At 45.2% G+C, this 12,500-nt stretch overlaps 1 protein-coding gene across 2 annotated transcripts in view; it reads left to right on the top strand.

The window, feature by feature from the left end:
- The window catches only part of gli3 (GLI family zinc finger 3), a 159,918-nt gene that overhangs the window by 57,077 nt on the left and 90,341 nt on the right, over positions 1-12,500 (top strand). For both annotated transcript variants that reach the window (XM_087788425.1, XM_087788424.1), the window contains exon 3: positions 11,939-12,166. In XM_087788425.1, coding sequence (XP_087644551.1) covers positions 11,939-12,166 — 228 coding nt within the window. The remainder of the gene's footprint in view (positions 1-11,938; positions 12,167-12,500) is intronic.

Here is a 12,500-nt window from a genome sequence, read left to right as displayed (position 1 = left end):
TACTCTTATTTACTGTTGTTTACTCTTATTTACTGTTGTTTATTCTTATTTACTGTTGTTTACTCTTATTTACTGTTGTTTACTCTTATTTACTGTTGTTTATTCTTATTTAATGTTGTTTACTCTTATTTACTGTTGTTTACTCTTATTTACTGTTGTTTATTCTTATTTAATGTTGTTTACTCTTATTTACTGTTGTTTACTCTTATTTACTGTTGTTTATTCTTATTTACTGTTGTTTATTCTTATTAACTGTTGTTTACTCTTATTTACTGTTGTTTACTCTTATTTACTGTTGTTTACTCTTATTTACTGTTGTTTATTCTTATTTACTGTTGTTTACTCTTATTTACTGTTGTTTACTCTTATTTACTGTTGTTTACTCTTATTTACTGTTGTTTACTCTTATTTACTGTTGTTTATTCTTATTTAATGTTGTTTACTCTTATTTACTGTTGTTTACTCTTATTTACTGTTGTTTACTCTTATTTACTGTTGTTTACTCTTATTTACTGTTGTTTATTCTTATTTACTGTTGTTTACTCTTATTTACTGTTGTTTATTCTTATTTACTGTTGTTTACTCTTATTTACTGTTGTTTACTCTTATTTAATGTTGTTTACTCTTATTTAATGTTGTTTACTCTCATTTAATGTTGTTTACTCTTATTTAATGTTATTTACTCTTATTTAATGTTGTTTATTCTTATTTACTGTTGTTTACTGTTATTTAATTTAATATTATTTCATGTTATTTCATGTTATTTCATGTTATTTATTATTGTGTTTTCACTAGAACTGTTTCTTCAAACCGTTGATTCATTCTCATCACAATAAGACTCTTCTGGGAACTGAACCCGTGAACAGAACTTCCCAATGCACTCTGGGTAATAGAGTCCTGGTGACACTTTGAACCTGATGGTTTGGAAACACTTGTGATTTGATCATTATTTAGTCTTTTTTTTACTAGTTATTACTCTTTATTTTAATTGACTCGTGAGAATAAATATGATTTAGATTCGTACGTATTCATGGAACTTTAATATTGGATTAAATAATATTAACGATGTTTAAATACAAATAATACAAATGAAGGAGAATTGAATTGATCAGTTTAGCTGACGCTGTTACAAACATATCCAGTGATCGTGTCGTCATGGTGTCGTCATGGTGTCGTCATGGTGACGTGAACCTCACATAGATCTCGACCGTGACCTCGATAAAGAGGTCGACCAGGTCAGAAGAACAAACCTGTGGAATGGGAGGAAGCTCTGGGTCAGACGCAGAAGAACGACGAAGAACATTAACGTCTCGTCTAAAGTAACCGTCGCTTGTTGAACGTGAAGGTTCCACTCATGACGGGCTGAAGGTTCCACTGATGACGGGCTGAAGGTTCCACTCATGACGGGCTGAAGGTTCCACTCATGACGGGCTGAAGGTTCCACTCATGACGGGCTGAAGGTTCCACTCATGACGGGCTGAAGGTTCCACTGATGACGGGCTGAAGGTTCCACTGATGACGGGCTGAAGGTTCCACTCATGACGGGCTGAAGGTTCCACTGATGACGGGCTGAAGGTTCCACTGATGACGGGCTGAAGGTTCCACTGATGACGGGCTGAAGGTTCCACTGATGACGGGCTGAAGGTTCCACTGAGGACGGGCTGAAGGTTCCACTGATGACGGGCTGAAGGTTCCACTGAGGACGGGCTGAAGGTTCCACTGATGACGGGCTGAAGGTTCCACTCATGATGGGCTGAAGGTTCCACTGATGACGGGCTGAAGGTTCCACTGATGACGGGCTGAAGGTTCCACTGAGGACGGGCTGAAGGTTCCACTGATGACGGGCTGAAGGTTCCACTCATGACGGGCTGAAGGTTCCACTGATGACGGGCTGAAGGTTCCACTCATGACGGGCTGAAGGTTCCACTGATGACGGGCTGAAGGTTCCACTCATGACGGGCTGAAGGTTCCACTGATGACGGGCTGAAGGTTCCACTCATGACGGGCTGAAGGTTCCACTCATGACGGGCTGAAGGTTCCACTCATGACGGGCTGAAGGTTCCACTCATGACGGGCTGAAGGTTCCACTGATGACGGGCTGAAGGTTCCACTGATGACGGGCTGAAGGTTCCACTCATGACGGGCTGAAGGTTCCACTGATGACGGGCTGAAGGTTCCACTGATGACGGGCTGAAGGTTCCACTGATGACGGGCTGAAGGTTCCACTGATGACGGGCTGAAGGTTCCACTGAGGACGGGCTGAAGGTTCCACTGATGACGGGCTGAAGGTTCCACTGAGGACGGGCTGAAGGTTCCACTGATGACGGGCTGAAGGTTCCACTCATGATGGGCTGAAGGTTCCACTGATGACGGGCTGAAGGTTCCACTGATGACGGGCTGAAGGTTCCACTGAGGACGGGCTGAAGGTTCCACTGATGACGGGCTGAAGGTTCCACTGATGACGGGCTGAAGGTTCCACTGAGGACGGGCTGAAGGTTCCACTGATGACGGGCTGAAGGTTCCACTGAGGACGGGCTGAAGGTTCCACTGATGACGGGCTGAAGGTTCCACTCATGATGGGCTGAAGGTTCCACTGATGACGGGCTGAAGGTTCCACTGATGACGGGCTGAAGGTTCCACTCATGATGGGCTGAAGGTTCCACTGATGACGGGCTGAAGGTTCCACTGATGACGGGCTGAAGGTTCCACTGAGGACGGGCTGAAGGTTCCACTCATGACGGGCTGAAGGTTCCACTGATGACGGGCTGAAGGTTCTACTGGTTCTTGTCGACTCATGATTGACAGCAGTGTCTCGAGCTCTGGCAGGAAACGGTTGAAAAGCCTTGAGTGTCTCCAGCATCAAAGCCTCATTTAGCCCCAAATCTGTGGCGTCGGGGGGGCAGCGGCGGCGGAGGCTGCGACCTGTGACGTGGAATCTAATGCGGCTCGACGGCCTCCAGCGTCAGAACCCGTGAGACACTCAGACCGGAGCGTTTATGAAGCGTCGCCGCTTTGATGTCGTGTTCACACACTTTAGATGAGGATTAAGATGAGGGTGTGTGTGTGAGTGTGTGTGTGTGTGTGTGTGTTAGTGGGTGTGTGGGTGAACTCTGGTTTCCTCCTTCAGACCCTAAAAATACACTGACAGTGGTCTTCTGCCTCTGGTCCTGGCTAGCTGGGACAGGCTGTTCATGAAAACAAGTGTTTTCAGGTGGACTCGTGACGAACAAGTGTGTGAGATCAGAACCAACAACCTCTGGCCCGTGTTGTTATCTAGAGATTAAAGAAGGGATGATCAGACGGCTGGATGGAGGAGTGGAGGAGGAGAAGAGGAGGAAGAGAGGGAGGAGGAGAGGAAGAGGGGGAGGAGGAGGAGGGGGCGCCATGCAAGCGTTGGTTCACCACTTATTGATAAAGTGCTTAGCTGCATGAAAATTAATGAATCTGGACTGAGTGGGAAAGAGGGTTTAGTGGTTGAGGGGCCGGGGGGGCGGGGGGCGGGGGGCGGGGGGCGGGGGGGTAATCCCGTTCCAGATAAATGGCTGATCCTCTCATTCCTTCGATATCAAATGTCAAAAGTTAAATGAGCCAATTTCAAGTTCACCGTTTGACACTCGTGGAGGACGAGAGGTTTTTTTCTTTGTGGCGAGTTTGTTTCTACAGGTGTTTGTTCTTCTCACTTCCTTTGGCTTCGTTTCTGCTCCTCCTTCTCCTCCTTCTCCTCCTTCTCCTCGTAACACTTTCTAATCTCACGGCCACAGACTCGACTCACTTCGGTGTCAGAAGTTGGACTAGTTGGTGCCTCGGATCAGTGGAGAAAGTTCTGGTCGGTCGGGCCTCGAGCCCAGATGTTGATTCATACGTGGTGACGGAGACTCACAGGTTACAGTCGTGGCGACACTAATGCGGCGCTGAATGAGATCCTTCTCTTTGAAGCTCCATCAGATTCCGAGTCGCCCTTTGTGTGGAGACCCTTAAAATGACCCTTAAAATGACCCTTAAAATGACCCTTAAGAGCTGCAACTATCGTGGTCAGAGACGCATCAGCGAGCATTTTTGGAATCTTGAACGTTTCAGCTGGATCTGGCTCCGCCGCCTCACAATGTGGCTCTGATGAAGTGCTCGCGGGTCTCGTCTGAGGGGAGCCCGTGAGGGGTGAGCGGGGGGGAGCTGGGGGCGCAGGCCTGGCACGACCCCCGCGGTGAGGCTGATTTGAGGTGAGTGTCGGGAAGAAGAAGAAGCCAAAAGCGGGCTTTGATTCGCTGCTTCTCAGCCCTGGAGCCTGAAGGCTGGGACCGCGAGATGCCGAGCCCTGGGTGCGTCCCAGAAGACCCCCGGCGGCACCGACAACCAGGGCCTCAGAACCGGGGTCTGGGGAAGGAGCAGAGACGCAGGAGTGTTTAATACTTGTGGATGAATATTCAGAGGTTTGCAGGACTAAACTCTTCAGGACCATCTAGACCTGGACTCGCTCGCACCTCAGTCACGAGTCACTCTTTAATAATTCACTCTGTTCGACTCACAGATGTTCAGTTTAAAAGTGAGAACTGGTTCTTCTGAGCCTTGTTTTCATAGACTTCACCAGGTCCTGGTCGTGTCTCCACCAGAACCGGACCTCGATGCAGACTCTGTTTAAAAAGACTTCCCGGCCCATGAGTCATTATAGGTGATGTCGAGTCCCAGAGTCTCGTCGCTCAGGAGGGACTCGCCAAGACTCACCTGGACCCAGAGCCCTTATTTGTGGATCAGATCCAGCGGGAGTCGCACGAAGCGAACCCTCATAAAGAGGTTCAGCTCGGATCAGGACCAGTGGGGGAGCAGAACTAACACAGGCGAGTAGGAGTGAAAATCTTAGTTTGTTTGTCAAAGACTTTGAATCCGAAGCATCTTTAAAATAATCTGAAGCAGCTTCTCTGGTCCAGCAGACCAAGTTCATCAGAGACAAACACCCCTCAGACAATGGTCCTAATCCTGCGAGCTCTTGTTTCGGGGCTCGCCAGTCTTCGCTCGCCACCTTTTCTCTCGCTAATCGCGGCTGATTTCCTGCGTCTGCGGCGCCGGTGAATCAGGTGCTGAGCCTAAGCTGCTCTTATTAAACTGCAGCCAGATGCTGGAATCTCTTCCCCCTCATTGTTAATTGACTCGAGTCTTTGGAGTCGATTTGCAAGAGAAGAAGAAGCGATTACTGCTCAGGAGGAGAGGAGCTTTGAAGTGTTTTGTTGTTCGACTGTATCCTCGACTCTCTCGGCCAAAAACCTCTGTTCGTGCCACTGACGACGGGCTTTGAGAAGTTGGAAGGTGAAGCACGTCTGGCTGTGGCTCAGAGGAACATCACGCCTCTGATGTCTCTCAGAAGAAGGAGGTAATAGGCTGTTTAGAGGGGGCACCGGGGCCTTTGTGCGCCCCACAAACATCTCCAGCCCGGGAGACTGACAGCAGTCGGCGCTGGAGGGCGAATCAGAAAAAGGCTGATCGTCAGAGACAGATTGTCGAGGGTCGTAATCCTGCTTCTCTACCTTCCACCTCAGGATCTTTTTATTTGCTGTTTTCAAGTGTTCTGGCACCGTTGACTTCAGCCTCTGATCTCCAGGAGACTCTGATCCATATCTCGTGATCTCTTTTAACATCTAGCGACTCTGTCCTCGTGTCCAAGACGTCCTTTTCTCTCGGCCCATCAAAGGTTCTGGTCCGGCAGCTCCGTCTGGAGGTATTTAGGAGTGAAGACCTCAGAGAGGAAACTTAAAGGTTTAATGAAGACGGCGAGAAGAACGGTGGAGCAGCAGGTACCATTATCGGGCGAGAGAGCAGCTCCTGACATACGAGCGCCGGGGCGTGTTCTCTGATCAGGAAGCACTCGCACAATTACCTTCTTTTCAAATCCTTCAGTGACACTGCAGGAGGAAGGAGGACTTTGAAAGTTGAAAGGCAGGAGCTTCGCTTTCAACCTCAAACGCGAGCAGGAAAGGCCTCTGAAATTTGTTCAGTGCTCCCCGTCCACCATTAGCTTGTTTCTTCCTCTCGCCTCCAGGCATTTAAGCGCCTTTTTGAAAAGATGTTAAGAAATTCAATCACCATAGAGAGTGAGCGGGATAGTTCTTTTTTCTCTCTGTCGAGAGGTTGCTCGGCTGCGGTCCGCTGAGGACTGGCCTGATGCTTTTGTGTTGGGCTGAATAGAACCTGCAGACGCCGGACGGATGCAGCAACCCTGGGAAAAGAGAGGGAAAGAAAAGAGGAATGAAAAATGAGGGTGTGCTGGGCGAGCGAGCGGAAGTTTGGAGTCGTAACGTTTGAAAGTTTGTAGTTTCTGACAGAAGCGTGAAGCTTCTTCACTCCTCGACATCCATCGAGCCTGGAGTGTTTGTTTAGGGTTCACGACGCAGTAATGAAGCCCCCGTAGATCCAGACCCTCCCTGATGAACCCCGTAGATCCAGACTCTCCCTGATGAAGCCTCTAGGGTTGGGGGAGGCTTCGGTGACACGGCCTTGATTGAACCATTTGCTGCTTGACCTCTCGTGGAGTCGCGGCGTTACGAGGGTCACCGAGGAACACTTATGTGACGCTCTGTGGTTCGATCGCTCCTCAGGATTCAAGTCTCACTCCATAGTTTCCCTTTTCCTGACCTGATGATGACCAGAGCTTAACTACAATCAAACATGTTTGTCTTTTTTTTTTCTTTATTTGAATGACTTACAATTATGTTTTAACAAATACAAATGTTGGTCAATAACATATATTTTCAACGAATATGTACTTTATGTCCACAATTATCAACCAAATATTGTCATCTCGGGTCGCACAGGGATTCGTTGAGAGAAGTTCTGACCCAATAAAACCCACAGACTCTTGTGGAGTTCCTCAAGGGTCAGTTCTTGGACCCTTTTTATTATCACTTTGAATCGTCGTCCACGAGGCTGGATTCATGTTGAATGTTGTGAGTTCAAAGGTTGATGGTTCACTTGTCAAACTAAGAGAGAGAAGGATGAAGGTCATCACAGTAAAGTACTGATAGAAGCGTCTTCTACTCGAGCTGCTCCTGATGTCACTTGAATATGAAGCAAATATAACAGTTTTTAACTTCAACACAGAAGTCGAGATAATTATATTATAAACGTCTCAATGTTGATGGACCGGATGTTGATGGACCTGATGTTGATGGACCTGATGTTGATGGACCTGATGTTGATGGACATGATGTTGATGGACCTGATGTTGATGGACCTGATGTTGATGGACCTGATGTTGATGGACCTGATGTTGATGGACATGATGTTGATGGACCTGATGTTGATGGACCTGATGTTGATGGACCTGATGTTGATGGACCTGGTGTTGATGGAGATGATGTTGATGGACATGATGTTGATGGACCTGGTGTTGATGGACCTGAGGTTCTTGTGTCACTGCAGTAGACATAAACCATCTGAGCTAGAGAATAAAGTTGATATCTGGGAAGCATCATCTTAAAGGACTCTTTAATGGAGTCAGACCCAGAGGTCTCCTCGCCTCCTCGCTATCTTAAGCTGAAAACATCTCCGAGTCAGACGCCTCATAAATATGTAACTGTTTTCATGACTTAGATGTGAAGCAAACTTCGATAAAGGCCAAATATATCCGAGCCTCTCCTCGTCCGGCGCTCGCAGCTTCCTTGACTTTCAATCCATGTCGGAGATGAACCCGCTTCTCAAATCCCTTTATGTTAATATTGCGCTTTGCTCGGGCAGACCTATTAATCCGGCTCTAAGCGTATAAGTGCCATTATTCCCTTAATAAGATCACGGGCTGTGCAGTATAGGATTAAATACTTATATCATAACTGACACTGTCATTCTGCGAGGATGAGCTGCCCTCGCTCTGCCTGTCACGTTCAGATCCGAGGACGAGTCCAGGTAATAGATGTGGGAGAGTGAAGGGATGAAACCCTGTGGGTCTCTTCGCCTCCAACCATTTGATTCTTTCTGCCTCTTCACCTCCCCCTCTCGCCGCTCATTGTGTCTCTAATCTGAGCCTTTAATTGGTGCAGAGTCGTCGTTCTGAGCAACTTTCTTCTTGACGAAGGTTGAAGAACATCTGATGTTTCTCATGATTCAACAGCAGCTTTGATTCTGACGTTCACGCTGTAGATCCTGCTTCACACGTGCTCACGAGCGACGAGGGTCGCAGGGGCAGCAGCCGAAGCAGAGACGTCTGGTTCCTCCTCACACTCACCCCAGTCAGTGCTGCAGGAAAACTTCTAAATATAGTTTATATTCTATTGATATTCAATCAGTTCTAATTAACATTCTTTCTTATTATGGTTGAAATTTAACTCCCCGCCTCTGGGTGGCAGCACTCATAACCTCCTTAAAGGAAGAATAAATGTAGATGACGACTGAGGATGAGAAGATACAGTCAGTTCTATTCATTCAACCAGAGTCTGTCGTTACCCACAATGCTTCACTCAGACACCCTGACAACATATTCCAGCCTCAGCTTCTTTCGTGTTTCCTTGAACATCTCACCATAAACAACTGGTTATTGTTAGTGTCTGTAATGGTTACACTGGTTATTGTTAGTGTCTGTAATGGTTACACTGGTTATTGTTAGTGTCTGTGATGGTTAAACTGGTTATTGTTAGTGTCTGTGATGGTTACACTGGTTATTGTTAGTGTCTGTGATGGTTACACTGGTTATTGTTAGTGTCTGTGATGGTTACACTGGTTATTGTTAGTGTCTGTGATGGTTAAACTGGTTATTGTTAGTGTCTGTGATGGTTAAACTGGTTATTGTTAGTGTCTGTAATGGTTACACTGGTTATTGTTAGTGTCTGTGATGGTTAAACTGGTTATTGTTAGTGTCTGTGATGGTTACACTGGTTATTGTTAGTGTCTGTGATGGTTACACTGGTTATTGTTAGTGTCTGTGATGGTTAAACTGGTTATTGTTAGTGTCTGTGATGGTTAAACTGGTTATTGTTAGTGTCTGTGATGGTTAAACTGGTTATTGTTAGTGTCTGTAATGGTTACACTGGTTATTGTTAGTGTCTGTGATGGTTAAACTGGTTATTGTTAGTGTCTGTGAAGGTTAAACTGGTTATTGTTATTGTCTGTTAAGGGTAAACTGGTTATTGTTAGTGTCTGTGATGGTTACACTGGTTATTGTTAGTGTCTGTGATGGTTAAACTGGTTATTGTTAGTGTCTGTGATGGTTAAACTGGTTATTGTTAGTGTCTGTGATGGTTAAACTGGTTATTGTTAGTGTCTGTAATGGTTACACTGGTTATTGTTAGTGTCTGTGATGGTTAAACTGGTTATTGCTAGTGTCTGTGATGGTTAAACTGGTTATTGTTAGTGTCTGTGATGGTTAAACTGGTTATTGTTATTGTCTGTTAAGAGTAAACTGGTTATTGTTAGTGTCTGTGATGGTTACACTGGTTATTGTTAGTGTCTGTGATGGTTAAACTGGTTATTGTTAGTGTCTGTGATGGTTAAACTGGTTATTGTTATTTTCTGTGATGGTTAAACTGGTTATTGTTAGTGTCTGTGATGGTTAAACTGGTTATTGTTAGTGTCTGTGAAGGTTAAACTGGTTATTGTTATTGTCTGTTAAGGGTAAACTGGTTATTGTTAGTGTCTGTGATGGTTACACTGGTTATTGTTAGTGTCTGTGATGGTTAAACTGGTTATTGTTATTGTCTGTGATGGTTAAACTGGTTATTGTTAGTGTCTGTGATGGTTAAACTGGTTGTTGTTAGTGTCTGTGATGGTTAAACTGGTTATTGTTATTGTCTGTGATGGTTAAACTGGTTATTGTTAGTGTCTGTGATGGTTAAACTGGTTGTTGTTAGTGTCTGTGATGGTTAAACTGGTTATTGTTATTGTCTGTGATGGTTAAACTGGTTATTGTTATTGTCTGTGATAGTTAAACTGGTTATTGTTAGTGTCTGTGATGGTTAAACTGGTTATTGTTAGTGTCTGTGATGGTTAAACTGGTTATTGTTATTGTCTGTGATAGTTAAACTGGTTATTGTTAGTGTCTGTGATGGTTAAACTGGTTATTGTTAGTGTCTGTGATGGTTAAACTGGTTATTGTTATTGTCTGTTAAGGGTAAACTGGTTATTGTTAGTGTCTGTGATGGTTACACTGGTTATTGTTAGTGTCTGTGATGGTTAAACTGGTTATTGTTATTGTCTGTGATGGTTAAACTGGTTATTGTTAGTGTCTGTGATGGTTAAACTGGTTGTTGTTAGTGTCTGTGATGGTTAAACTGGTTATTGTTATTGTCTGTGATGGTTAAACTGGTTATTGTTAGTGTCTGTGATGGTTAAACTGGTTGTTGTTAGTGTCTGTGATGGTTAAACTGGTTATTGTTATTGTCTGTGATGGTTAAACTGGTTATTGTTATTGTCTGTGATAGTTAAACTGGTTATTGTTAGTGTCTGTGATGGTTAAACTGGTTATTGTTAGTGTCTGTGATGGTTAAACTGGTTATTGTTATTGTCTGTGATAGTTAAACTGGTTATTGTTAGTGTCTGTGATGGTTAAACTGGTTATTGTTAGTGTCTGTGATGGTTAAACTGGTTATTGTTATTGTCTGTTAAGAGTAAACTGGTTATTGTTAGTGTCTGTGATGGTTACACTGGTTATTGTTAGTGTCTGTGATGGTTAAACTGGTTATTGTTAGTGTCTGTGATGGTTAAACTGGTTATTGTTATTTTCTGTGATGGTTAAACTGGTTATTGTTAGTGTCTGTGATGGTTAAACTGGTTATTGTTAGTGTCTGTGAAGGTTAAACTGGTTATTGTTATTGTCTGTTAAGGGTAAACTGGTTATTGTTAGTGTCTGTGATGGTTACACTGGTTATTGTTAGTGTCTGTGATGGTTAAACTGGTTATTGTTATTGTCTGTGATGGTTAAACTGGTTATTGTTAGTGTCTGTGATGGTTAAACTGGTTGTTGTTAGTGTCTGTGATGGTTAAACTGGTTATTGTTATTGTCTGTGATGGTTAAACTGGTTATTGTTAGTGTCTGTGATGGTTAAACTGGTTGTTGTTAGTGTCTGTGATGGTTAAACTGGTTATTGTTATTGTCTGTGATGGTTAAACTGGTTATTGTTAGTGTCTGTGATGGTTAAACTGGTTGTTGTTAGTGTCTGTGATGGTTAAACTGGTTATTGTTATTGTCTGTGATGGTTAAACTGGTTATTGTTATTGTCTGTGATAGTTAAACTGATTATTGTTAGTGTCTGTGATGGTTAAACTGGTTATTGTTAGTGTCTGTGATGGTTAAACTGGTTATTGTTATTGTCTGTGATAGTTAAACTGGTTATTGTTAGTGTCTGTGATGGTTAAACTGGTTATTGTTAGTGTCTGTGATGGTTACACTGGTTATTGTTAGTGTCTGTGATGGTTAAACTGGTTATTGTTATTGTCTGTGATGGTTAAACTGGTTATTGTTATTGTCTGTGATGGTTAAACTGGTCAAATGTTATTATTTAAACAGTGATTTTAAATCATTCATGCCGACCCCCCCCCGCTGCAGGTTCAGAGGTCACGGTGTGAGTCCAGGTTCTTCCCAGTCCTTGAACTCAACTCCACATTTATCCTTTAGCTTCTCCCCCGGAGACCCTCCCCCCATCTGGCCCTCAGTCCGAGGGAGGTTTAGTGGGAGAAGAGGGCCCGGGTTGAGGGGGATCATGACGGTTGAGGGGGGGCAGGAGGTGGATCATGACAGTAATGTAGACCTTGTTGCTTCCTCTGTGGGATTCTCTGTGAAAGAACAGAATCTTGTGGGAGACGCTGTGAGGAATGAAGGGTGTATTTGTTGAACCCCCACATCTGGCCGAGGTAAAGCCGCTCTCGAGCCTGATCCTGCCGACGTGACGCGACTCTGAGGCTTCACAGATGCGTGTGAAGAACCACACGCGTGTCTTTCACTCATTCTGTCCACGTGTCTCCGCAGAAGACGACAACACGCCGTACGTCCGCGAGCGCCGCAATGCTCTCGGCGCCCAGACCCCCGGGGACCGGACCCGGAGCGAGGAGCCGTCCACGTCCACCGAGGACCGACCGTCGCCGCTGAAGAAGGAGCTCCACGGGTCGCTGCCCCACCTGACGGACCACCACCTGCCCTACAGGGGCGCCCTGTTCGCCATGGACCCTCGGAACGGATACCTGGACCCGCACTATCGTAAGTGGTGACGACACACCTGAACCTTCTGAGGTCACTCTCAACACACATGAACCTTCTGAGGTCACTCTCCACACACATGAACCTTCTGAGGTCACTCTCCACACACCTGAACCATCTGAGGTCACTCTCCACACACATGAACCTTCTGAGGTCACTCTCCACACACATGAACCTTCTGAGGTCACTCTCCACACACATGAACCTTCTGAGGTCACTCTCCACACACCTGAACCTTCTGAGGTCACTCTCCACACACATGAACCTTCTGAGGTCACTCTCCACACACCTGAACCTTCTGAGGTCACTCTCCACACACATGAACCTTCTGAGG

Source organism: Callionymus lyra, chromosome 4 (assembly GCF_982586985.1).
Source record: "Callionymus lyra chromosome 4, fCalLyr1.hap1.1, whole genome shotgun sequence".
Lineage (NCBI taxonomy): Eukaryota > Metazoa > Chordata > Actinopteri > Syngnathiformes > Callionymidae > Callionymus > Callionymus lyra.
Note: the sequence above shows the minus strand (reverse complement) of the source record. Positions and strands in the feature narration are given on the sequence as shown.